Genomic DNA, 27,453 nt, shown 5'->3' on the forward strand with positions numbered 1-27,453 from the left:
TGACTGGCATAGTCATTGATGAGTGCATTGAGTGTAGGGGGATATGTTGTTGTGTTGGTGCCTCGCGGTATCGTGACAGATAGAGTTGGGTGACCATCATCTAGCAGTGGATCCATCGTACCTATTTTCTATTGCCAAGTTTGTTCTTCCCTCCCCTTGCCCCTCCACTCCTTCCCGTCCTTCCGCGAGCCCTTCTTGGTGATCCCTAAGTGCCCTCTATCGTGGTCTCTCATTCCTCAATGGAGTGGCAGATGACAGCCTTCACGTGGCCCACTCTGTTAAGTGAGAAATCGCGACGAATCCTATCAACCTGGCGACCGAACATCGATCATTGATCTCCCGGTCTCCAGAGCAACAACACAAGCCATGCCAATGGTCATCTTCAGGGCTAAACGACGCTCTAGACAGGCCCTGGGACAAGGATCCTCCAACTAAACATTGAGGGACTATCCCAAGCAAAGGGCGAGTGTCTCGTGAACATAATGAAACCCCATAACATTGATGTTCTGATACTCCAAGGAATCCACATCTTGGATGCTCGACATGCCAGTTGCGACCATATCCATGGATACAACCTCACGTCGAACCACTATCACCCGAAATATGGCTTGGCCATATACATGGAAAACTCCATCACATAGTTCAACGCCTTCCCACCAAATGAAAAAGAAGCCACCGACGCTACTAGCATCAAGATGGGGGAGCTGCACATCACCAACGTTTACAAAGCCTCGAATTAAAAATGGCCAAAGCCAGCGCTTCGAAGTGTGCCAATCTCAGCCCGATACGTTGGTGACGTTTAATTGCTACCATACTACGTGGGACTCTGCAGTAGATCAGGCCGACGGCAAACACCACACCGACTAGATGTCCGCCAAAGATTTGCACCTGGATTTTCGATCCAAAACAGCAAGGAACTTTCCACTCTGTTTGCTTGCAATGCAACTACAATGCAGACCTCACAATTTTTCCAAAGATCACATTGGGAGCGCACTGGACGCGTCTCGCAAAATACTCCCAAACTTCCCCAGGAGTCAACTTAGACCCATCATCATCCACATCGACATCCCCGTGATTTTGTCAAAACGATTGCCGAGGAAGAACATGGTGAAAGCTGACTGGGACCACGGTAAAAAGTCTTTAGAAAGAGTGTTGAGTCGAATTCCCGTAACGTATAAGCAGGCTGTAGAAAGAGTGTTGAGTCCAATTAACGCGACACCGGAATGTTGTCACCGTTTCGTTGGACTCCTTACTGCAACTGCCGAGAAGCACGTACCAGGAGGCGTCCGGAAAGAATATACTCCCTGCTGGACAAAAGAGACCTAGGCCCTACTCTGACTGTAAAACCAATCGAGCAGCCCACAGGTTGCAAAGGTCCTGCTCGAGGTTTTAGACTCAGACGTCAGCTGTGGATTGAGTGTGTTGAAGGCCTGGACTTCACACACTCCAGCTACAACGCCTGGGTGCTGCTAATCGAACAGAATACCGGATCGCAAACAGTCCTGCCCAACTCTGTAGCCCCCAAACTTATAGAGAACACAAAAGGAAACCGCTCAACAACAACATCAAGCGAGATATTTCAACAACAGAGAATCCATTCCTAACAAAGACCTAACCACCGTGGGGGGATATTTCCTGGATATGGAGGCTCAAACCAAATCCCCACAAAACAACAGTTACTGCATATCATCTTGATAAAAGGAATGCCAAGCACACTCTGAAAGTGACCTTCTGTGGCAACACAGTGCGACACGACCCCACTCCAACATATCTCAGAGTGAATCTGGACCGTACGATAATTTTCCACAACCACTTGAAAGAGGTGGCCACCAAGACCATCAGCACCCAGTGCTATGGACACCAACGATGGCCCTTCTGTACTCTGTAGCCGAGTACTCTTCAGGATGGACCATAACTACAGACAGTCCCAGAGTAACGGTGGTCCGACTTACAATATTTCGATCTTACGATGGTGATAGCATACAACAAAATTGTAAACTATTTTAAATTTCGCGCGACAGGCAAACGCAGCAGCGAAACGATACGTTCAATGCATGTATGATACATAGCTTTAGCGATTTAATTTTAGGGTTACCACGATACGATACGTTCAATGAATGTTAAAAGTTTTCATAGCAGATAGGATTGTTTCGTGAAAAAAACTTTCTATTAAATTGCAGTTCATATAGGTAGGCTAAGAATTGACCTTGTTTTTTTACTTTACATTTTACTGTGCAATACAGTATTGCAATTAATAAATACATACAGTATATAGTTTATACAGTACGGTACTGTAAATTGCTCTGTTTTGCTAAATTATCACCATTCTTTAAGACTCCTGGGTAGACGAGGCCATCTTCGACTTACGATATTTTTGACTTACGATGATGGGGTCGTCGTAACGCATCTCCGTCGTAAGTAGAGGACTACCTGTAGTCGCAATAGACTTGTGGATGTCCAACTGAGCACTGCAATTCGGTGCGTCACTGGAACCCTCAAGTCGACTCCAACAGCCTGGCTGCCCGTGCTGTCCCACACCTCTCCCCAACCCATCCGCCGCAATGCTGTTCACGTTGTCAAGTGAACAAACGTCTGTTCACGTTGTCACGTGAACAGACGTTTGATTCACGCGACTACTTTATTGATTGTGTGTGTCGAGTGGAGGAGGATTTACGACACACATTTTATTCACGCGATCTCACCCAACAACAACAAATCAATAATTAATCATAACATCGGTCGCGAAAGCCCCGCTCGTCTTAAATTGGCGCTATTTTTGTTCGACCGTGGAGGAAGGGATGATGGAGCTGCGAGTCAAGCCCCAACCAGGAGTGGAACTCGCAACTTTCAGACTGCGAGTCGCTCGTGCTTCTACCGCTGAGCCATGCGGCCGGATCGTGTGAGCCCGTGGCTGCTTAGACGTGTGCCTGCGTGCGAGTGCGAGTGTGGGTACGACTTCGTGCCTTTGTGAACGTCGCCGTGTAAGTGCGGCGACTACACCGCAGCGATGTGGCACAGTTGCTGCACCTGCCATTAATCTCAATCTAAATTTAAATATTTTTATTTTACCAGGTAAGGCCCAGAAGCGACCTGGTCACGAATGATAGCTCAACCACGTGGCTGATTGTGTCTAAATGTATCGCAGCTAAATACTCTAAACGGACGTTGATTCTAAATGTGGAGGGAAAAAGCGGAGGACACGGAGGGAAATCCACGCGACCACTGGGAGAGCTAAATGCAAACTCCACAAGATATGGGCATCGTCAAGATCGGGATCGAACCCACGACCTCCTGTGTCCCAGGCGAGGGAGTTAATATCTTGCCACCGTGGCGCCGAGTTGGTGAACCCATGGCACCTGGGTGTGTCCCGTGACCTGGCAGCGGTGAGCCTTTCACACTGCAGGTGATTGACTCAAAGTGCACCTAGCCTGGCACAAGCAACCTAGTGACGTCACCGCCACTTAGTGGCGAAAGGCGGTTGATGTATGAACGCATGCCTGTGTGTGAATGTGAGTCGGTGAGTGGAATGACTTGGAGAGACTGGCTCTTGCTGTCGTTTTCTCCAAGCTTGATCACTGTTCGAGATTTCCGAGTGAGGGGCTGGGTAGCTTCCAGCTCGATCAGAATGTCAGCTGCCAGAATGCTTACGCGCACACCGTTTCGCGTGCACACATCATCATCATCATCGTCATCATCGCTACACCTGCTCTCTTGTATTTGCATTGGCTACCAGTCGAGTGGATTATGACAAACCCGCCGCCGCTGCTGCTGCTCCACGATGTTTGCAGGAGATGATCTGTGTTTACTCGCCGAACATATCTCTGCGATCTTGGCATCACCTTCTTCTAAGGACTCCGAGGTCAAGGCTGTGTGCCTGGGGTAGATCGGGGTTTTTTTCTTTTCTTGGAACACTGCTAATAAGACAATCGCAAGACGGAGCTATTTAAGTCGATCTTGAAAACGCACCTGTAGAGTTGTTCACGCGCGTTGTCTTCACTGTGGTCAGCGCACAGCCGCGATACTGCGCGTCTCTAGCTTCTGGGTAGGGGGACAGAAACACCGTGGGGGGGGGGGGACTTTCGGCGCTGGACCGTGCCTAGGTGTGGGGGGGGGCTCAGTGTCCACCCTGAGGGGGTCTTCCGACGGGGGGGGGTGGGGGATTTCTGTTTAAAAGGGGGGGGGGGGCAGGGGGGAAGAGGCGCGTGGAGGAAGTCGGATTCTAGGGGGAGATTGGGTGTAGGGGGGGGGGATAAGGAACACGCTCTGCATCTCGTAACATACACGCGGCTTTATGTGTTGGGGTGTCAACCTCTCCTCGACTCTGAGTCCATCTTATCTCAACAACTGACGAAAGGGAAAACATGGGGGGGGGGACTCAGCTCTCCATACACGGTGCATAGGGATCTACGATTTGTATTCGCCTTACAAGTGCACATTATAGTTTTTGTATTTTTATTACTAACTTTAATTATTTGTATTTTACCAGGTAAGACCCACTGAGCTATTGAGCTCTTTTTTCAGAAGCAATATGGCCACACAGTATATAGCTCAACGAAGTGGCTTATCACGTGGAAATGTACAGCAGCAACATACTCTAAACGCATGTTTTGAAAGGTGGAGCGGAAAACCGGAGGACCCGAAGAAAAATCCTCGCGACCACGGGGAAAGAGACACGCAAAGTCCAAATCTACAGGCGTTAGGGTCGGGATCGAACCCACGACCTCCTGTATACCAGGCGAGGTAGTTAACATCTCACCACCGAGTTGATGAGTGTAAGATATTGAGTGAGTCGGTAGGTAAGTGTGTGAGTACGTGAGTGTGAGTCGGTGAGTGAGTGTGAGTGGGTGAGTGTGAGTCAGTGAGTGTGAGTCAGTGAGTGAGTGGGTGAGTGTGAGTCGGTGAGTGGGTGAGTGTGAGTCGGTGAGTCTGTGAGTGTGAGTCGGTGTCAGTGAGTAGGTGAGTGTGAGTCGGTGAATGAGTGTGAGTCGGTGAGTGTGAGTCGGTCAGTGTGAGTCGGTCAGTGTGAGTCAGTGAGTGTGAGTGGGTGAGTGTGAGTCAGTAAGTGTGAGTCGGTGAGTGAGTGTGAGTCGGTGAGTGTGAGTGGGTAAGTGAATCTGCCCCCCCCCCCCGCTACTCACCGCCACCAGCGCGTCCCTGAGCTCTGCCGAGCGGCAGGAGCCGTTCCCCGCCTCGCTGCCGAGCGCCGCGAGTCTCTCCCTGAGGGCCACTTTGTTGTCGCGCTCCCTGGGGGCCTCGAGCGCCGTGAACACAAGGGCGCCCAGCAGCACGTAGAGGACGTACGCGGCGCCCAGCAGCGCCACGCGCGGCGCGGCCGACACCCGGCACCTCGCCATCGGCACCTCCTCCTGCTGCCCCCACTCCTGCTCCTGCTGCCCCCACTCCTCCTGCTACTCCCCACTCCTCCTGCCCCCCACTCCTCCTGCTGCCCCCACTCCTCCTGCTACTTTCCACTCCTCCTCCTGCTGCCCCCACTTCTCCTGCTACTCCCCACTCCTCCTGCCCCCCACTCCTCCTGCTGCCCCCACTCCTCCTCCTGCTGCCCCCCACTCCTCCTGCTGCTGCTCTCTCTGCCTCGCACCTTCTCCACGCGGCGATCTGCTTGTCTGTCTCTACCCTGCACCTCTCTACCTGCCACTTATTCTTTGTTATTGTTCTTAGTTGTTATTTTTATTTAATTTTTATTTTTATTCTTAGTTTTTCCTAATTCACTTTATTATTATTTTTCTATCTACGTGACTTTACCGAAACAACCAACGAATATGAATTTCTGCAGTCACGAAAGTTTTAAGTCAAAATTGACCTGCTGCTCACAGCCTCTCTCCTGCTCGAGTCCACGCGGCTCCGCTCCGCTCGCTCTTCTCCCCGGCAGCCTCCCTCGATATCCGCTGCCGATCTCTCCCCCCCCCCCGCCGTACACCGCGCCACTGCCCCAGAGACGACGAACCTCCTCCTGCTTCGGCTTTGACGCCGATCAATCCGGGGCGACTCCACCCAACGATGCATCACATTTACACGTGGTACGTGCTCCCCCCCCCCCCGTAGCTCCCCCTCCCCGTAGCTCCCAACCCCCCCCCCCCCCGTGGCTCCCCTCCCCGTAGCTTCCTCCCCCCCCCGTGGCCCCCCCTCCCCCCGTGGCTCCCTACTCCCCCCTCTCCGACACGAACGAGTGGCGTCATTCGTTTATTTGAGAAGATATCAACACCACGTGGACACGCACACAGACGGGTGGGGAGCGGTGGTGCAGCGGCTCGCGCGCTGCACTGCGAACCCGGCCACCTGAGTTCGATTCCTATCGGGGTTATGGTTCGGGCACAGCGCGCCCAGCGGACAGCGAGACGCGGGGCCACGCGTCCTGATGCAGCAGCAGCAGGGTTGTCCTTGCCGTGCTCCTCGGGGGGTCCTCAGCTCCACCTCGCCCGGCGACTCGTCGACTCTTCTCTCAATCGACTCGGCACCGACTTCATTGACTCACGGCCGACCTCGCTCATCACCACCGTCTCTTGGACTCACACTCGATCTGCCCCGGACAGGCCCGGCACGCGCTCACGGCGCCGTCCCGGGGTGATGGAGGGGAAGGGGTTAGGGTTAGGGCTCAAGGCGCGCTTTCACGTCCATTGGTCGGTGGTGGCGGTGGTGGTGGCGCTGATCACGGGGCCACCTCGCGCGGAGGCTACGTGCCTTTGCCGACCACCATCAGCGGGATCTCGGAGCGGGCGTCGAAGGTGTGTATCACGAACAACTCGAACTCCGAGCGTCTGCGACGGCCGATGCCCTCCCTTTGGGGGAGGGGCGGCCGAGCCCCGGGGGGCCGCGCCGCCGGGCACCCCGCGGCCCCTTCCCCGCCGCCGCCGCCGCGGGGTCTCTCCGGCTCCGCTCGCCCCGTCTCGCTCACGGCGCGCTCCAAGGCGCCGGTGATGGCGCTGAAGAGCGCGGAGAGCCACGCGAGGCCGAAGAAGAACCACGCGGCCACCAGCGTCTTGTAGAAGGCGGGGTACTGCACGGCTTCGTTCCTGCCTGTGGAGGGGGGTGGGGGCAGTGGGGGCTGTCAGCGAGGGGATCGCATTCGGCGGGGTGCTCGCGTCCATCACCACGGGGGTTCCCCGCGCTCTCCACGTCGTCCCGATCGCCACTCCCGCCGCTCGCCTGCCGCCCGTGCAGCGCCGCCCGTGCAGCGGGGGGCCACCGGCGCGTCGCGGCCGGGGACGCGGGCGCCTCGCCGCTGCGTTGGTGCCGCCCTCGATGTAGCGGTCGATGCTCGCTCCGCTGACGCCACCGACAGCGGCACTGCGAATGTGCGATCAGCACCTCGCCCCGAGCCATCAGCATTTCTCGACGCTTTTGATCTCCACCTCGTACCCTCATTGTCGCCAGTTAACGCGGGGCCCCGTTTGAAGCGCTGACACTTGGGGAACGAGCCCCACCCTGTGACCCTACCCCTCCATGGGATGTTAAAGATCCCACCCGAAGACCCGTACGCCCGGGACCGCGCAGACGAACGCGCGGTCACGGGCGGAAGACCCGAAGAGGAAGTCGGTGGCGGTGGCTCCGCGGCACGTGGCAGGCTGTGACCCACGCTGCGGAGGCAGCGGCTAGGGTTGGTGGATCACACGCCGACGTTGTCAAACGGCCCCGTCGGCGTCGAGGAGGAGCCGTGCCCTAGGTGGCCAGGAGACGGCGGCACCGTACAGCGAACATGTGAACTCCACCTGCCCCATCTTTATGGGATAGAGTGTTTCCCCCTCGCATGCGTGGGCGTTCTCCGGGTGCTCATTGATTGGCTGATAATACCTTAGTATATAGAGGACCGACTGCTGCCATCCGGCTCATCTGTGGTTCGTCCTCTCACTACCTCTCTCTGAATCGTCCTCTCCCTCTCTCTACGAGAGCGAGTGAATGCGGTGCGGTGGAGACGCGGTGTTACACCGGGGGGAGGGGGGCGGTGGCTTGCTATCGTTATCGGAAGCGTATTGAGTGTGCAGCTGAGCCCGCAGAGGAAGGCAGCACGAACACGGTCAGCAGGAGGCAGTCCCCGCGCTGACACCGACGCGCTCTCTGCAATGCATCAAATCGCGTTTTGTGTACAAAGCGACCGTCGCATTTGGAGTCGTGAGAAGCGTCGCAATGAACACGTTCGTGCGGGCCCCGGCTGCTGCGTCTCGAGGCCGCTACATTCACCACGATTTTTCCGAACGCGTATCCGCACACTCGCCACGATGGTAACGCCGAGCGGCAGGTCCACGGGAGGGAGGAGGGGGTTGGGGTTGGCGGTCACTGTGACCCGTGGCCCCCGGGTGCGGCACGGCTTGGCCTGTGACGATGTGGCGGCGACCTCACCGACCACGTAGTCCCCGAAGCCGATGGTGCTGAGCGTGATGAAGGAGAAGTAGTAGCTCTCGGCGTAGCCCCACCCCTCCACCGTCGTGAACACGGCGCTCGGGATGAGCAGGAAGAGCGCGAACCCCACGCCCAGGAAAAGCCCCCCGCTCAGCAAACGCACCTGGCACTGGGGGGGGAGGGGGGGCTCAGTGTGGGAAGTTCCAAATGGCCTCAGGGACCAGCGGGAGTCTGGGGGACACGGGGGTCAACAACAGCGGGCCGCGGGGTCTCACCGCATCCCTCAGGGCAGCGCCTCTCACCCCGTGGGTGGCAATGCCTTGCAGGGGAGGGGGGGGGTGCAGGGACAGGCTGCGGCGTGGATACCGTGCAGGAGAAATGTGTATTGTGCACGGAGAACATCAGCGCCACATTACTAACATTAAGCACATTGATACACAACGTGAAACCAGTGCCTTTCTAACAGTACACACGCTGATACACAACGTGAAACACAGTCCTTACTAATAAAAAAAATACAGCGATGCACAACATGACACCAACGTCTTACTTATACCCATAATACAGATTTGTTTTGTTTTATATCGCGTAAATATATAAATATGTCGTTGAAACCCGCCACCACCCGACACAGCCAACTAGTAAGGGTCGTCACGTCAACAGAACGTGCCAATTCGTCACGAGTACAGCACACCGGTTGTGTGTTGGAGAGGAAAGCCACATTTACAATCTGAGTACGACGTTTCGCCAGTAATTACAACTAGCTTCATCAGGCGACAGCCAGATTTCTGAAAGCCTACGTGTTAAACTTATACTAAACACACAAGCACACAACGTGACACACATCCCTCACTAACACCAAGCTGTAGGCGTGGATTATGAACCTGACTGACACGCAACACAGCGACACGCAACATGCAACACGTGGCCTCACTTCTCGACAACTGCTTGTTGTGCTTAGATCGTTGTCCGGCCCCGCACCTTCGATTCGCACGGTTGGCTACGTACGGTGCGAAAGAAGTTCAACATACACACTCACTGTGTCTCTGGGTCTGTGCCTCTGTGTGTCCGCGCCTGTATTTCTGTGTCTCCGTGCCTCCACGTCTGCGTCTCCACGGTGGCGAGGTGTCACCTCCCTCGCCTGGTGTCCACGAGGTCGTGGGTTCGATCCCAACCCTGGCCCCTCTGATCCTCGATGTGTTCTCTCATTCCCCGTGCTCGCTAGGATTTTCCTCCAGGTCCTCCGGCTTTCCCTTCTGAATTTAGAGTCAACATGCGTTTAGAGTATTTGGCTGCTATGAATTTCCACATAAGGGGCCGTTCATAAATGACGTCACGCACCTAGGGAGTTGGGGGGGTCAGACATTTGTGACGATGTGTGACGAGGGAGGGGGGTTTGATAAATGTGACGTCACATCAAAATGACAACACGTTCTACTTAATTAAAAATACTTTTAAATAAATGTTTTCTCCTACAACATCAGAGTGCAGCGCCACATTAAATACGCACTGCAATGACAATTGTTTAAAGCGATTTGAAGCATTCTTTATTTTGGGGGGGCAGAGCTTTGTGACGTCATATTTGAGGGGGGGTCTGACTTTTTGTGACGCCGTGTGACGACGGGGGGGGGGGGGGTCAAAAATCGTCCAAAATCGCGTGACGTCATTTATGGACGGCCCCTAAGCCACTTCATTGAGGTGTCATTTGTGGCCAGGTCGCTTATGAAAAAGAGCGAATAGCTGAGTGGGCTTTAACTGATAAATAAAATAAAATAGTTGAAAAGTGTCTATTTCTCGGTGTCTCCTTGTCCCTGTATCTTGATGTCTGTGTCTCGGTGTCTCCGTGTCTGTCTCTGTATCTTGATGTCTGTGTCTCGGTGTCTCCGTGTCTGTGTCTCCGTGTCTGTCTCCTTGTCTCTGTATCTTGATGTCTGTGTCTCGGTGTCTCCGTGTCTGTCTCCTTGTCTCTATATCTTGATGTTTGTGTCTCCGTGTCTGTCTCTGTATCTTGATGTTTGTGTCTCGGTGTCTCCGTGTCTGTCTCCTTGTCTCTGTATCTTGATGTCTGTGTCTCGGTGTCTCCGTGTCTGTCTCTGTATCTTGATGTCTGTGTCTCCGTGTCTCCGTGTCTGTCTCCTTGTCTCTGTATCTTGATGTCTGTGTCTCGGTGTCTCCGTGTCTGTGTCTCTTTGTCTTTGTATCTTGATGTCTGTGTCTCGGTGTCTCCGTGTCTGTCCCTTCGAGCAGCAGTGGGGCCGCTGTCCCTGGAGTCGTGTCCCCCCCCCCCCCTCCCTTAGAGCCCCCCACGTGGCTTGGTCACCTCACCTCCTTGAGCCCCCTTTTCCACAGGGCCCCGGCGATCAACTCGACGCCGTGCAGGGTGGCCTGGCCCGCCTTGTTGAGCACCACCAGGTTGAGCGGAATCCCGAAGGTGGCGAAGATGGTGCAGAACACCTTGCCCGTCACGGTGGCGGGAGCCAGGTTCCCATAACCTGGGGGGGGGGGGGGGGAGCGGTTGGGCGCTGCGGTCGATCCTGTAGCCTGCGCAAACGAATTGGCCATAAGTGGCCCTCCTCACTCACTTCACGACGGGCCCGCAGGGCTCCCACTCACCGATGGTCGATACTGTGGTCCCCACGAAGAAGAAGGCCCCTTCGGGGTTCCAGTTGATGCTCTCGCGGCCCGGGCTGGTCGTCACGTGAATGCCGGCCTTTTGGGCCGTGGTGATGGCCTGGGGGCACGAGCAGAGGGCCAGCGGCATTCACAAACTGCAGTTCTACAACCCGTGGCCTCCACCTCTCAACGATGGCCATCATCGCCATCACCGTACGCAACGATAATTCACTGTGTAACAATTTTTTTTTGTTCCTGGGTAGTAAGTGTTATTTCTTGATTGCTTATACCTCGAAAGTACAGAAAATGGCTCTGATTCCCCACAAGCTTTGCTTTTGTGATCAGGACATTGATATCATCTTGGTTCTTTCGGTAAAGTCACGTAGAAGGGAAATAATAAAATAATAAAAATAAAACATAATAAAATAATTCTCACGACGTTTCGGCCACAACTTAAGCAGCCGTCCAATGAAACACCACCACGCTGGTGGTGTTTCATTCAGACGCTGTCTCCCCGACAGACCTGGTCTTCACCTGAGGACGGCTGCTTGCGTTGTGGCCGAAACGTCGTGAGAATTATTTTATTATGTTTTATTTTAATTATTTTATTATTTCCCTTCTACGTGACTTTACCGAAAGAACCAAGATGAAGAATCCCTGCAGTCACGAAAGCTTTAAAAGGACATTGATATTTTTAAATGTACTTATTTTCAATGAGAAAACGTGGTGTGCATTTGTGTCTTTCGTTCACATAAAGTGCTGGTCACAAAGCAAAGTTTGTGAGGAATAATAGCCATTTTCGGTACTTTTGAGGCATAAGCAATTAAAAAATACCACTTACTACCCAGGAACAAAAATTGCGTCACATCGTGTGATGATCTCCCCGCTGGGGGTGGGAGCCTCCCCAAGCCGCTGCCAGCGCTCACGGTTCGCTGCAAGGTCCACAATCCGCCGAGCGGCGCTCGCACGGTCCGCTCTCGTCGCTCCCTCTCCCGTGGCAGGTTTTGACGAACACTCTGACGCGATCCGCCCCGTCGCTGTTCTCAACCATCGCCCATTGTCCCTCCTGCCCTTGACCGCGGCCCACTCACTTTTACCAACAGCTTGAATGCTGCCATGAACCGGCATTGTGTTTGCCTTGATAACAACAACAACAACAACGTCAGCTTGTCAGCACCGCCGACGCCGCACGGCGTCCACCTGACTCTCGCAAACAGAGGGGCCAGGAGGAGGAACCAGCAGCAGTCACGCGGTGGGCCCACGCTACCCAACAATTGCCCAAGCTCTGCGAACCTCTATATTCGCAGGCGTCTTCAGCCAATTAAAGAGTGTTTAATACATGTCGGAGTAAAACTGAGCAACCCAGAGAAAACCCACGTGTGCGTGTGGACAACACTATACCCCTAAAGCAGCGGTGGGGAACGTCCGGCACGTGGGCCCTATAAGGCCCGCGAAATCATTTGGTGTGGCCCTGCCAAGGCAACCGCAGGCGGGACTCGAAATTCAATACATCTAGGAGCAAACCTGAAAAAGCAGTTGCGAGTAGCAACATCATCAATACCAGCTAACATCACACGCCTCACCAAAGAGAAGCAGTTCCAGCCATCACATTAGGGGTGAGTTAATTAACTGTTTGACCAAATATAACGGGCTAATTTATAAGTTGATAATTTTGTATGGCCCGCGAATGATGTTATAAATATCCAAATGGCCCTTGGCAGAAAAAAGGTTCCCCACCCCTGCCCTCAACAAATTGAACATTTGCTGTACTGCCTTCTCGTGGCAAGCCAGAGGATGGCATCTAAACGTGTACACAGGAGGAGAGCGTCGTAGCGTGCACGCGATTCCACCAACACGTTTCTGCTGCCTGCACAGTGCTGGGTGCAGGCGGCCACGTGCGGTGGGCCCATGGTGCTGGACCACCGCGGCCTATCCCGGGCGGTTCTCACCGATGAGAGACGTTCAGCTCGAGGAGACATCGCTGCGTCTCTGCGTTAACGAACGGCATCGTTGCGATCCAGTCCGCCTTCGATAACAAGATATAGCAGATCCGAATCTCCGCGGCGAAGATCACTCGGCAAAGTGATTTTTGAACAGGCCCTGACCCCCACCCCCTCTGTTTTAACCAAGGCCGTAGCCATGGAGTCAACCTTGGGGGGGGGGGCAAATCTTCCAGGGGGTCTGGGGTCCCCCCCCAGAAAAAAAACATCTCAATTTGAAAACGAATTTCCTGCCTACAATATAAAAAAGAATCACTAACACATAGGATTGACTTTTATTTATGTTTTACAATGTCTAATAGTGTATTGTATTACATTGCTCTATTTTTTTATTTTTAACCTTTCCTTGTTTCATTGTATGTGATGGCAGAGATTAGGGATTCATAAAGTACAACCATAACCACAATCATATGAACAGAAATCTATTTTATAGCAATATATTGGGGGGGACATTTTGAGCATATTTGAATATTGGGGGGGGGGTGCATGTGTCCCCTCCCCCAATATATATTCTAATTACGGCCTTAGTTTTAACCCACCGGCACCGGCGAGCACGATGAAGTATGGTCTGAGCAACCTCCTCCATCCAGCAGTGGATTGACGAAGGGCTGTGTTGGCAGCAATTGAGCAACGTTCACAACCGGTGTTTTACTCCAGCCGGAGCAGTCCGGGAAGCGTTGCTCGTGGGTTTATATTGGCACCAAGTCACCTCGCATTATTATTTTAACAGAAAGCTTTTCATGTGAATATAGGGTACAACTACAAGCAAGGTGACTATTGTGGATAAGTGTCACGTGGTCGCTAGTGGTAGTGCCTTATGCCGAGAGTCTCTGCAGTTCAGCAGCCCAGGCGATGGCTCCCGCTGTGGTGGTACTGATGCTCTGCAGGGCTTTTGGCAAAGTTGCTGGGCACACGAACCCACAACGTCAGACGGCCGGCCAGCAACAAACGGCGCTGTTAGATAAGAGTTACACGGGTGTCGTAAATGGAGCAAGGTTTCTGTTGTTGTTAAGATCTTAGCGGGGAGAAGAGACGTTGGCAGCAAGGGGACTCCATCGTGGAGGAGCGCGAGGGAAGGAGCGGAGAGAAGTGTTGCAACCCTCAGTGTGGTGAGCGGGTGGGTGAGCTTCAGGCGAGTGTGTGAGCAGGCGAGTGTGTGAGTGTGTGAGCAGGCGAGTGTGTGAGTGTGTGAGCAGGTGAGTGTGTGAGCAGGTGAGAGTGTGAGTGTGTGAGCAGGTAAGTGTGTGAGCAGGCGAGTGTGTGAGTGTGTGAGCAGGTGAGTGTGTGAGTGTGTGAGTGTGTGAGCAGGTGAGTGTGAGAGCAGGCGAGTGTGTGAGTGTGTGAGCAGGCGAGTGTGTGAGCAGGTGAGTGTGTGAGTGTGTGCGTGTGAGAGCAGGTGAGTGTGTGAGTGTGTGAGCAGGTGAGTGTGTGAGTGTGTGAGCAGATAAGTGTGTGAGCAGGTGAGTGTGTGAGCAGGCGAGTGTGTGAGTGTCTGAGCAGGTGAGAGTGTGAGTGTGTGAGCAGGTGAGAGTGTGAGTGTGTGAGCAGATAAGTGTGTGAGTGTGTGAGTAGGCGAGTGTGTGAGCAGGCGAGTGTGTGAGCAGGCGAGTGTGTGAGCAGGCGAGTGTGTGAGCAGGCGAGTGTGTGAGCAGGCGAGTGTGTGAGCAGGCGAGTGTGTGAGTGTATGTGAGCAGGTGAGTGTGTGAGTGGCTGGCTGAGGTGCCATCTGTTGAGGAAGTACTGAAGGCGATCCGGAGTCTGAGACCAGGAAAGGCACCGGGCAGAGATGATCTCCCAAGCGAAAGGCTGAGGGAGGGTGGCGCTTGTGCACAGACTGCCCTACATGACATCATAACAACAGTCTGGACCGCTGGACGGGTACCGCAGGATTGGAAGGATGCCCTGGTGGTCCCCCTCTTTAAGAAGGGGGACCGCACAGACTGTAACAACTACAGGGGCATCTCACTCCTCAGTGTGCCGGGAAAGGTCCTGGCAAGGATTATTCAACATCGCCTTGCTAGGCACGCTGAGAAGAGGCTTGCGGAACCCCAATGCGGTTTCAGGAAAGGGCGGTCCTGTACAGATGCCATATTTTCTGTCCGTCTGCTACAGCAGAGGTGTAGGGAATTCCAACAAGACCTACATCTCTGCTTTATTGACCTGGTCAAGGCCTATGATACCATAAGTAGGCCTGGGATCTGGGTTGTTCTTCGTGCTTTCGGAGTCCCTGACCCTCTGCTCACGATCATTAAGGACCTTCATGATGGTGAGCGGGCCCGGGTAAAACTACGTGGCCGGGAGTCGGAGCCTTTCCCTGTACACCGTGGGGTGCGACAGGGATGTCCTCTGGCTCCCACATTATTTAACATCTATTTCGACTGCGTAGTTCGTGAAGCCTTCAATAGCTGTACCGGGGGAATTTCCATTTGGTACAGATATAATGGGAGGCTGATCGACGCCCGGGTGCGATCAAGGGATGGCTCCCTATTGGTCAACCACGTTATGTATGCCGATGATTTGGTAATAGCTGTTCATTCAGAAGAGGAGTTGGAGACGCTGCTGCTGAGACTGGAGCGTGCCACTAAGAGGTGGGGCCTTACCATCAGCCCCACCAAAACTAAGCACCTGCCTGGGTATTTTGTACCATCGGACACTCCACCCCCACAACTCCCAATCGGTGATGGGCAGTTGTGGAGAGAGTGGAGAGTTTCCCATGCCTGGGCAGTGTGCTTATGACCGGCTCCAGTTTATCAGCAGAGGTCTCACTCCGAATCAGTCGAGCGGCAATATATTTTCATCGGTTGCGTAACGCTGTGTGGAAGCTACCTGGTCTGTCGCTCCGCACGAAGCTTCAGGTCTTCTCGGCCACGGTCATTCCCTCCCTTCTCTACGCTTGCGAAACGTGGACCCCCCTAATGGAGCATCTTCGTCGGTTGGAAACATTTAGGCTGGCCTGCCTTCGATCCATCCTGGGTTTAACCAGGCTGGATTGTGTGAGGAGCTCACAAATCCTTGAAAGATCTGGGCAAAGTCCCATCGGTGAGCTCCTCCGGCAGGCAAGGCTGCGTTGGCTGGGTCATGTAGCCCGCATGCCCAGCTACCGCATGCCTAAACAGCTTTTGTTCGGCCGGATCGAGGGGGCTAAACGGGCGAGGCACGGGCTAGAGAAGAGATGGAGTGATGTGGTACAGGAGGACGTGGAGCTGAGTGGACTTGCCGATGACTGGTACCAGCGGTGTCAAGATCGGCCTCAGTGGAGGAGGCTCGTGAAGGACGCTACTGGGCAGTTGGAGGCAGTCGCCCTCCAACAACAACGGAGGGCTGAGGAGCGACGCTCACAACAACGAGCGGAGCGCCGGGTGGCTAAAGCACAGCAAGTTGGTACAGTAGGGGGCACAGGTGGTGCATCAGCCAGTAATCTCGGTCATCTCGGTCAGTCGACCTGTGGCACCTGCTGGGTCTGCCCCGTGACCTCCTGCCAGCGGGCGTTCGACACTTCACGTGGCCTCAAGGTGCACTTAGCCTGGCACAAGCGTCGTGGTGACGTCACCGCCACTTAGTGGCGAATGGCGGTTGTTGTTGTTGTGTGAGCAGGCGAGTGTGTGAGTGTGTGAGCAGGCGAGTATGTGAGCAGGTGAGTGTGTGAGCAGGCGAGTTTGTGAGTGTGTGAGCAGGTGAGTGTGTGAGTGTGAGCAGGTGAGTGTGTGTGTGTGAGCAGGTGAGTGTGTGAGTGTGTGAGCAGGTGAGTGTGTGAGTGTGTGAGCAGCCGAGTGTGTGAGTGTGTGAGCAGGCGAGTGTGTGAGTGTGTGAGCAGGTCAGTGTGTGAGTGTGTGAGCAGGCGAGTGTGTGAGCAGGTGAGTGTGTGAGTGTGTGAGCAGGCGAGTGTGTGAGTGTGTGAGCAGATCAGTGTGTGAGTGTGTGAGCAGGCGAGTGTGTGAGCAGGTGAGTGTGTGAGTGTGTGAGCAGGCGAGTGTGTCAGTGTGTGAGCAGGCGAGTGTGTGAGTGAGTGTGTGAGTGTGTGAGTGAGTGAGTGTGTGAGTGTGTGAGTGAGTTAGTGTGTGAATGAGTGAGTGAGTGTGTGAGTGAGTGTGTGAGTGTGTGAGTAGTTATTGGGTGAGTGAGTGAGGAAGCAAGCGACGGGACTGAATGCAAGCTTTCACGAACAGTGTTACGATTCATTACGGGAGACCCTTGAATATCGCGGCTTTGCCGTTCGCGGTTTCTACCTATCGCGGGCAACCTTTTAGTATGCCACTTTAGCTCCACGTAAGTGCTGTGTCAGTGGCTGATACCGTGTTGCGGGGCGGGCGAGCCACGCGAGGCAATGGCATCTCAAACTTTGCTCTGCAAGCATCTCGCGGGCAAATATCCCGCGGCAAGCCTGTTGACAGACTGTTGGGGCAAGTGCTGTTCGTGAGCGCCCGCGAAGGCCGGAACGGCACACGAGGGAGGTGGGTGGCCGTCATTGTGGCGATGTTTTTACACCGCACCAGTTGCTCACGAGAGGTTCAGACAATCGTCACCGGTGTTGGAGTGGTAGTCGACCCCGGGTCGTCGGGTTCCTCGCGCCGCGAGCTAATCGGAGCACTACACCGCTCCCCACTCGCGGACAAAGACACACACACAAAACACCCGCCCAGGATCATCATCAGTATTTGTGCGACTATTTATTGTCGAGGAATGTTTTTGTATCGGGTTTTTAGATGTCTCTTTCAATTATTTATTTTTAGTTTCTTACGCTGACATTACAGAACTTATTTCAATTGTGATGCGTCTATTTTAGGTTGCCGTGTCCCTGACCACATTATTTAGGTAAAGCATACGTATTAAATATCGCGGGGTTGGCTTCCGCGGCAGTAACTAATGCCGAAGTGAGGAGGTGGGTGGGTGGGCGCGTGACGAGTGCTTGGGTGACTGCTGCGGATCATCAATCACCCCGAATGCCGCTTCACTTTAAATTATGTCCCGCGCACCAGTGACGTGAACCCGCGCGTGCCACCCCAGGTGAGGCGGCAGCAGCAGCAGCAGCATGAGCAGGAATCCGCCGTCGGCAGAAGTTGGATTCGTCCTTCAGACGGCAGCAATTGTGGCGGTGCTGGCGGTGGCGTGGCGGTGGCGTAGCGGTGCGCTGCCAACACCGGTGACGATTATATAAGCCGGTCCTGGGCCTCACCCTAAATCGATTCAGTCTCAAATGAGTAGCTGGTGCTGTGTGTAAAATCATCACCACTGGGGAGAGAAACGCGGTCGGGCGTGGTGCTGCCCACCCACCTCCTCGTGTGCCGTGCCGGCCTTCATAGGTGCTCGCTAACAGCACTTGCCCCAACAGTAAGGCTACAAGGGGGGTCTTTGGTGGCAGTGCTGCTGGCGGTACTGGTGGAGGAGGCTCGTGAAGGACACTACTGGTCAGTTTTGAGGCAGTCGCCCTCCAGCAAGAGGGCAGAGGAGCGACGCTCATTGCAAAGAGCGGAGCACCGGCCGGCTAAAATGCAGCAAGTTGGCACAGTAGGAGGCACAGCTGATCCATCTCAGTCAGCCAACCCGTGGCTTCTAGGTCTGTCCCGTGACCGCCTGTCAGCGAGCCTTCGACACTTCGCGTGGCCTCAAAGTGCACCTGGCCTGGCACAGGCGACGTGGTGACGTCGCCACCACTTAGTGGCGACTGGCGGGTGTTGTTGCTGGATGTGGTGGTGCTGGTTGGAAACATCGAGGCTGGCCTGCCTACGATCCATCCTGGGTTTAACCAGCAGGCTGGATTGTGTGAGGAGCTCACAAATCCTTGAAAGATCTGGGCAAAGTCCCATCGGTGAGCTCCTCCGGCAGGCAAGGCTGCGTTGGCTGGGTCATGTAGCCCGCATGCCCAGCCACCGCATGCCTAAACAGCTTTTGTTCGGCCGGATCGAGGGGGCTAAACGGGCGCGGCACGGGCTAGAGAAGAGATGGAGTGATGTGGTACAGGAGGACGTGGAGCTGAGTGGACTTGCCGATGACTGGTACCAGCGGTGTCAAGATCGGCCTCAGTGGAGGAGGCTCGTGAAGGACGCTACTGGGCAGTTGGAGGCAGTCGCCCTAGAACAACAACGGAGGGCGGAGGAGCGACGCTCACAACAACGAGCGGAGCGCCGGGTGGCTAAAGCACAGCAAGTTTGTACAGTAGGGGGCAAAGGTGGTGCATCAACCAGTCATCTCGGTCATCTCGGTCAGTCGACCCGTGGTACCTGCTGGGTCTGCCCCGTGACCTCCTGCCAGCGGGCGTTCGACACTTCACGTGGCCTCAAGGTGCACTTGGCCTGGCACAAGCGTCGTGGTGACGTCACCGTCACTTAGTGGCGAATGGCGGTTGTTGTTGTTGTTGCTGGTAGACAGATCTCCATCTGGTACAGATACAACGAGAGTCTATCGAATGCGGTCGAGGGATGGCTCCTTATTGGTCAACCACGTTACGTCAGCTGATGGTCTCACTCAGGGAAGCGGTTGGAGGCGCTGCTGCTTGACCTGGCGCGTGTTTACGACCAGCCCTCCAAGACGAAACACCTGTCTGGATATGTTATGTCATCAAACACTACGCTGCCTAAACCCCCATTGGCGGGGCAGTAGCGAAGAGGTTTCCATTATCTGGGCAGTGTGCCTATGACCAGCTCCAGTTTGACAGCAGAGGTCTCACTCCGAACCAGTCGAACGGCATTATAGTTGCATTGGCTGCGTAAAGATGTTTGAATGGTACCTTGTGTGTCGCTCCGCACGGAACTTCGGGTCTTCTCGCCCACAATGATGCCTTCCCTTATCTATGCTTGGGAAACGTGGATGCCCCTAATGGAACATCGTCGCCGGTTAGCCATATTCAGGCTGGCCTGCCTTCGATCCATCCTGGGTTTCACCAGCAGGCTGGATTGTGTGAGGAGCTCACAGATTCTTGAAAGATCTGGCGGGACAGTCCCATCGGTGAGCTCCTCCGGCAGGCGAGGCTGCTGCGTTGGCTGGGCCATGTAGCCCTCATGCCCAGCCACTGAATGTCCAGCCACTGAATGCCTAAACAGCTTTTGTTTGGCCGGATAGAGGGGGCTAAACGGGCACGGCACGAGCTGGGGAAGAGATGGAATGATGTGGTACAACAGACTTATGGAGTTGAGTAGACTTGCAAATGTCTGGTACCAGCCGTGTCAAGAGCAGCATCTGTGGAGGAGGCTCGTGAAGAACGCTTCTGCGAAATTGAAGGCAGTCGCCCTCCAGCAACAACGGAGGGCAGAGGAGCGACGCTCACAACATCAGCCAGTCATCTCAGTCAGTTAACCTATGGCACCTGCGTCTGTCCCGTGACCTCCTGACAGTGCGTGTTCGACATTTCACGTGGCCTAAAAGTGCACACAGCCTGGCACAAGCGCCGTAGTGGCGTCACCGCCACTTAGTGGCGAATGGCGGCTGTTGTTATTGTTGTTGGTGCTGGTGGCGGTGTTGGTGATGGTACCGATGATGGTGATGGTTGTTGTTCTGGTGGCGGTGCTGGTGGCGGTGCTGGTGGTGGTGCTGGTGGTGGTGCTGGTTGTGGTGGTGGTGGTGCTGGATGTGGTGTTGGTGATGGTGGCGGTGCTGGTGGCGGTGCTGGTGGTGGTGCTGGTTGTGGTGGTGCTGGTGGTGCTGGTGGTGGTGCTGGTTGTGGTGGTGGTGGTGGTGGCGGTGCTGGTGGCGGTGCTGGTGGTGGTGCTGGTTGTGGTGTTGGTGATGGTACCGATGATGGTGATGGTTGTTGTTCTGGTGGCGGTGCTGGTGGTGGTGCTGGTTGTGGTCGTGCTGGTTGTGGTGGTGGTGGCAGTGCTGGTGACGGTGCTGTTGATATTACTGATTGTGGTGCTGGTGATGGTGCCGGTGGTGATGATGGTGGCGATGATGGTTGCTCGGATTACAGACGGCGGCTTTGGCACGGAGCCGATTCTGCGGGTCGCGGCTCATGTTGGGGCGTGTTATTGTTGTTGTTGTCGTTGAGTGGCGGGTACATTGCAGAGGGACCGGGACAGGGCAACACCGCGGGGAGAACAATGAGGCGACAGTCGTGGCGAGAACAATGAGCTCCCGACTCGCGACATCGGCCCGGGGGCCGGGGGGGGCGGGTGGGGCGCGCTAGTGACGTCATCAGATGCAATTTCAGAAATTCTCGCGGTGTGGTAATGAACTCTCTCCCCCCTCCCCTCCCCCACGCCGCCCCCGCCGGCAGTACGGGCAGTGCACGCCACGCCTGTGGCTCATGACACCGCCTGTCACGTGCTGCTCGTGCCCCTGTGTACTGCCTGTACTGCGTGTGTCTCTGTGTACTGCCTGTACTGGTCGTGTCTCTGTGTACTGCCTGTACTGGTCGTGTCTCTGTGTACTGCCTGTACTGGTCGTGTCTCTGTGTACTGCCTGTACTGCGTGTGTCTCTGTGTACTGCCTGTACTGCGTGTGTCTCTGTGTACTGCCTGTACTGCTCGTGTCTCTGTGTACTGCCTGTACTGGTCGTGTCTCTGTGTACTGCCTGTACTGCGTGTGTCTCTGTGTACTGCCTGTACTGCGTGTGTCTCTGTGTACTGCCTGTACTGCGTGTGTCTCTGTGTACTGCCTGTACTGCGTGTGTCTCTGTGTACTGCCTGTACTGCGTGTGTCTCTGTGTACTGCCTCCACCACGTGTGTCTGTGTACTGCTCGTGTCTCTGTGTACTGCCTGTACTGCTCGTGTCTCTGTGTACTGCCTGTACTGCTCGTGTCTCTGTGTACTGCCTGTACTGGTCGTGTCTCTGTGTACTGTCTGTACCGCGGGTGTCTCTGTGTACTGCCTGTACTGCGTGTGTCTCTGTGTACTGCCTCCACCACGTGTGTCTGTGTACTGCCTCCACCACGTGTGTCTGTGTACTGCTCGTGTCTCTGTGTACTGCCTGTACTGCTCGTGTCTCTGTGTACTGCCTGTACTGGTCGTGTCTCTGTGTACTGTCTGTACCGCGGGTGTCTCTGTGTACTGCCTGTACTGCTCGTGTCTCTGTGTACTGCCTGTACTGCGTGTGTCTCTGTGTACTGCCTGTACTGGTCGTGTCTCTGTGTACTGCCTGTACTGCGTGTGTCTCTGTGTACTGCCTGTACTGCGTGTGTCTCTGTGTACTGCCTGTACTGCGTGTGTCTCTGTGTACTGCCTGTACTGCGTGTGTCTCTGTGTACTGCCTGTACTGCGTGTGTCTCTGTGTACTGCCTGTACTGCGTGTGTCTCTGTGTACTGCCTGTACTGCTCGTGTCTCTGTGTACTGCCTGTACTGCGTGTGTCTCTGTGTACTGCCTGTACTGCTCGTGTCGCTGTGTACTGCCTGTACTGCGTGTGTCTCTGTGTACTGCCTGTACTGCGTGTGTCTCTGTGTACTGCCTGTACTGCGTGTGTCTCTGTGTACTGCCTGTACTGCTCGTGTCTCTGTGTACTGCCTGTACTGCGTGTGTCTCTGTGTACTGCCTGTACTGCTCGTGTCTCTGTGTACTGCCTGTACTGCGTGTGTCTCTGTGTACTGCCTGTACTGCGTGTGTCTCTGTGTACTGCCTGTACTGCTCGTGTCTCTGTGTACTGCCTGTACTGCGTGTGTCTCTGTGTACTGCCTGTACTGCTCGTGTCTCTGTGTACTGCCTGTACTGCGTGTGTCTCTGTGTACTGCCTGTACTGCGTGTGTCTCTGTGTACTGCCTGTACTGCTCGTGTCGCTGTGTACTGCCTGTACTGCGTGTGTCTCTGTGTACTGCCTGTACTGCTCGTGTCTCTGTGTACTGCCTGTACTGCGTGTGTCTCTGTGTACTGCCTGTACTGCGTGTGTCTCTGTGTACTGCCTGTACTGCTCGTGTCTCTGTGTACTGCCTGTACTGCGTGTGTCTCTGTGTACTGCCTGTACTGCGTGTGTCTCTGTGTACTGCCTGTACTGGTCGTGTCTCTGTGTACTGCCTGTACTGTGGAGCAGTAGTGTAGCGGTTAGCGCGCTTCGCGACGAACCTGGCTTCCCGGGTTCGATTGCCGCTCACGGCCAACACCGTTGACAATTAATCGAACCGGTCCCGGTTCAAATGATTGTGTCAGCCTTAAAGTAAGACCTGGTGCGGTGGGTAAAATATCAGCACTGGGGAGACAAAGGCGGCCGGGCGTGGTGTTGGCCACCCACCCCTTCGTGTGCCGCGCCGACCATGATAGGTGATTGCTAACAGCACTTAACCCAACAGTCTGTGAAGGCTACACGGGGGATATTTATCTTTGTTTGTTTGCCTTCACTGCTCGTGTCGCTGCGTACTGCCTGAACTTGCGCGTCTCTGTTTTATTGCCCGCACTGCTCGTACCTGCAGTCTGTGCCACAGTACACGCACCACACACGCCACACACCACAGTACACACCACACACGCCACCCACATCACACACACGCCACACACACCACGCACACACCGTACACGCCACCCACACCACACACACGCCACACACCACAGTACACACCACACACACGCCACACACACTACACACACACCACACACACACACCACGCACACACCGTACACGCCACCCACACCACACACACGCCACACACCACAGTACACACCACACACACGCCACACACACTACACACACACCACACACACACACCACGCACACACCGTACACGCCACACACCACAGTACATACTCCAAACACGCCACACACACACCGTACACGCCACACACACCACACACACGCCACACACACACACCACACACGCCACGCACACACCACAGTACAACAACCGCTATTCGCCGCTAAGTGACACCGATGGTGCCAGTCATCGGCAAGTCCACTCAGCTCCACGTCCTCCTGTACCCCATCAGTCCATCTCTTCTCTAGCCCGTGCCGCGCCTATTTAGTCCCCTCCATCCGGCCGAACAAAAGCTGTTTAGGCGTGCCGGTGGCTGGGCATGCGGGCTACATGACCAAGCTAACACTGCCCTGCCTGCAGGAGGAGCTCACCGATGTCCAGATCTTTTTAGGTTTTGTGAGCTCGTTACACAATCCAGCCTGGTTAAATCCGGGATGGATCGGAGGCAGGCCATCCTGAAGAGAGGGCATGACCGTGGTCGAGAAGACTCGAAGCTTCGTGTGGAGCGACAGATCAGGTAGCTTCCACACAGCGTTATGCAGCCAATGAAAATAATGCCGCTCGACTCATTTGGAGTGAGACCTCTTCTGTCAAACCGGAGCTGGTCTTAAGCACACTGACCAGGTATGGAAACCTCCACAACTGCCACATCACCAATGGGGAGGTGAGGGGTGGAGTGTTTGATGGCACAAAATACCCAGGCAGGTGCTTATTTTTGGTGGGGTTGATGGTAAGGCCCCACCTCTTAGTGGCACGCTCGAGGTCTCTAGCTCCTCCTTTGAGTGAGCAACAATCACCAGATCATAACATGGTTAACACCCGGGCATCGATCAACATTCCATTGTTTCTGTACTAGATGGAGATTCCTCCAGTACAGCCATCGAAGGTTTCTCGGACTACGTGGTCAAAAAATGTAAAATAATGTGGGAACCAGAGGACATCCCTGTCGCACCCCAAGGTGAACAGTAAATGGTTCCGACTCCCGGCCACGTAGTTTTACACGGGCCTGCCCACCATCATGAAGGGACTCCGAAAGCACGAAGAACAACCCAGAGCCCAGGCCTATTTGTGGTATCATAGGCCTTGACCATGTCAATAAAGCAGAAATGTAGGTCTTGTTGGAATTCCTTACACCTCTGCTGTAGCAAACGGACAGAAAATATGGCGTATGTGCAGGACCGCCCTGGCCTGAAACCATATTGGGGCTCCGCAAGCCTCTCCTCAGCTTACCTGGCAAGGCGATGTTGAATAATCTTTGCCAGGACCTTTCCGGGCACACTGAGGAGGGAGATGCCCCTGTAGTTGTTACAGTCTGTGCGGTCCCCCTTCTTATAGAGGGGAACCACCAGGGCATCCTTCCAATGCTGCAGAACCCGCCCAGTGTTCCAGACTGTTATTATGATAGGGCAGTCTGCACACAAACGCCACGATTCCTCAGCATTTCGCTTGGGACATCATTTCTGCCCGGCGCTTTTCATGGCCTCAAGACTCTGGATCACCTTCCGTACTTCCTCAACAGATGGCATTTCAGCCCGCCACTCACAGGGGGTGACCTCTTCCTCCAATATTTGAACCACCGCAGCCTCAGCAGGATCATCCTGACTTTGTCCCATGATGTTTTCCAGGCTGAGGGATTTCCCCTTCCCCAAGACGTCACAAAAATGCTCAGCAAATCTGCAAACCTGTTCCTGGGGTCGGAGATTGGATCACCTTTCTTTCCCCTAAGGATGATGATGATAGGTGTGGCGCTGCAGGTACCTGTTTTGATGGAGTTAACGAGCGATTTGTGATCACGGACTACACTGAGGCAGACTGCATCTCCTCAGCAACCCGCGACCACCACCCATCATCCTTGCAGCGCCTCACGGCTCTCCGAACCTCCGAGCGAAGGCTAAAGTAAGCTTCCTCATTCTCTGACGTGATGCTGTAGACGATGAAAGATGAGAGTGGGCCTGTCGCTTTTTCTCAGCCAGCCAGAACACCTCCTCCGTCAGCCAGGATCTCTGGGCAGGTTTGGACCGTGTACCCAAAACAGCCATTGTAGTTGCATGAACCACGGTCCTAAACCTCGCCAATTTCCCCTTGGCATCAGGAGGAGGGGAGCGATGCCAACCCCAGCTGCAAGGGATGGTGAAATTCTCGCTTGAAACTTTCATCAGCAGCTAAGACCAGGCCACTGTGGGTTGTAATGGGATCCCAGATGGACACCCACCACCGGAGTGGAAGAATGGCAGGCGCATCTTACGGATGACAAGCCGATGGTCAGTGGGCAGATCAGCTCCACAGTCGGTCCTGGTGTCAAGGACATTAGCACGCATCCGCCATACACACACCACAGTACACACACCACAGTAAACACGCCACACACATCCAACAGCACAAACACCACACACGCCACAGTACATACCACTCACACCACACACACCCCACACACATCACGCACATCACAGTACACACACCCCACACACACCACACACGCCACAGTACATACCACGCACACCACACACACCACACACACCACACACACACCACACACACCACACACACCACACACACACCACACACAACACACACACACCACACACACACCCCACACACACCACACACATCCCACACACACCACACACAACACACACACATCACACACACACACAACATACACACCCCACACACACCACACACATCACAGTACACACATCACACCACAGTACACACACACCACACACACCACACACACACCACACACACACCACACACACACACCACACGCCACACACACCACACACACCACACACACACCACACACACACACCACACACCACACATACACCACACACACACACCACACACCACACACACACCACACACACACCACACACACCACACACACACACCACATACACCCCACACACACCACACTCACCACACACACCACACACACACCACACACACACCACACACATACCACACACACCACACACACACCACACACACCCACACACACCACACACACCACACACACACCACACACACCACACACACCACACACACACCACACACACCACACACACCACACACACACACCACACACCACACACACACCACACACACCACACACAGCACAGTACACACGCCACACACCCCACACCCCACACACACACAAACACACCACACACATCACCACACACACCACACACACCACACACATCACCACACACACACCACACACCCCACACACACCCCACACACACCACACACACCCCACACATCACAGTACAACACGCCATATACCCCACACCCCACACACACCCCACACACCCCACAGTACACAACACACACACCACACACACCCCATACCCCACACACACCCCACACACACCCCACACCCCACACATACCCCACAGTACACAACACACACACCACACACACCCCACACACAGCACAGTACACACACCACACACACACCACACACACCCCCCACACACCCCCCACACACACCACACACACCACAGTACACACCCCACACACCCCACACACCACACACCCCACACACACCACACACCCCACACACACCACACACCCCACACACACCACACACCCCACACACACCACACACCCCACACACACCACACACCCCACACACACCACACACACCACACACACACCACACACCCCACACACACCACAGTACACACCCCACACACACCACACACACCACACACCCCACACACACCACACACACCACACACCCCACACACACCACACACACCACACACACCCCACACACACCACACACCCCACACACCACACACACACCACACACCCCACACACACCACACACACCACACACACCACACACACCACACACCACACACA

General features: G+C 54.8%; 1 protein-coding gene across 1 annotated transcript in view; it reads right to left on the minus strand.

The window, feature by feature from the left end:
• The window catches only part of LOC144729844 (uncharacterized), a 28,263-nt gene extending 22,909 nt beyond the window's left edge, over window positions 1-5,354 (minus strand). The window contains exon 1 of the mRNA XM_078610361.1: window positions 5,139-5,354. Coding sequence (XP_078466487.1) covers window positions 5,139-5,354 — 216 coding nt within the window. The remainder of the gene's footprint in view (window positions 1-5,138) is intronic.
• Window positions 5,355-27,453: the final 22,099 nt, after the last annotated feature.

Source organism: Lampetra planeri, chromosome 33 (genome assembly GCF_965212315.1).
Source record: "Lampetra planeri chromosome 33, kcLamPlan1.2.h2, whole genome shotgun sequence".
Taxonomy (NCBI): Eukaryota; Metazoa; Chordata; class Hyperoartia; order Petromyzontiformes; family Petromyzontidae; genus Lampetra; species Lampetra planeri.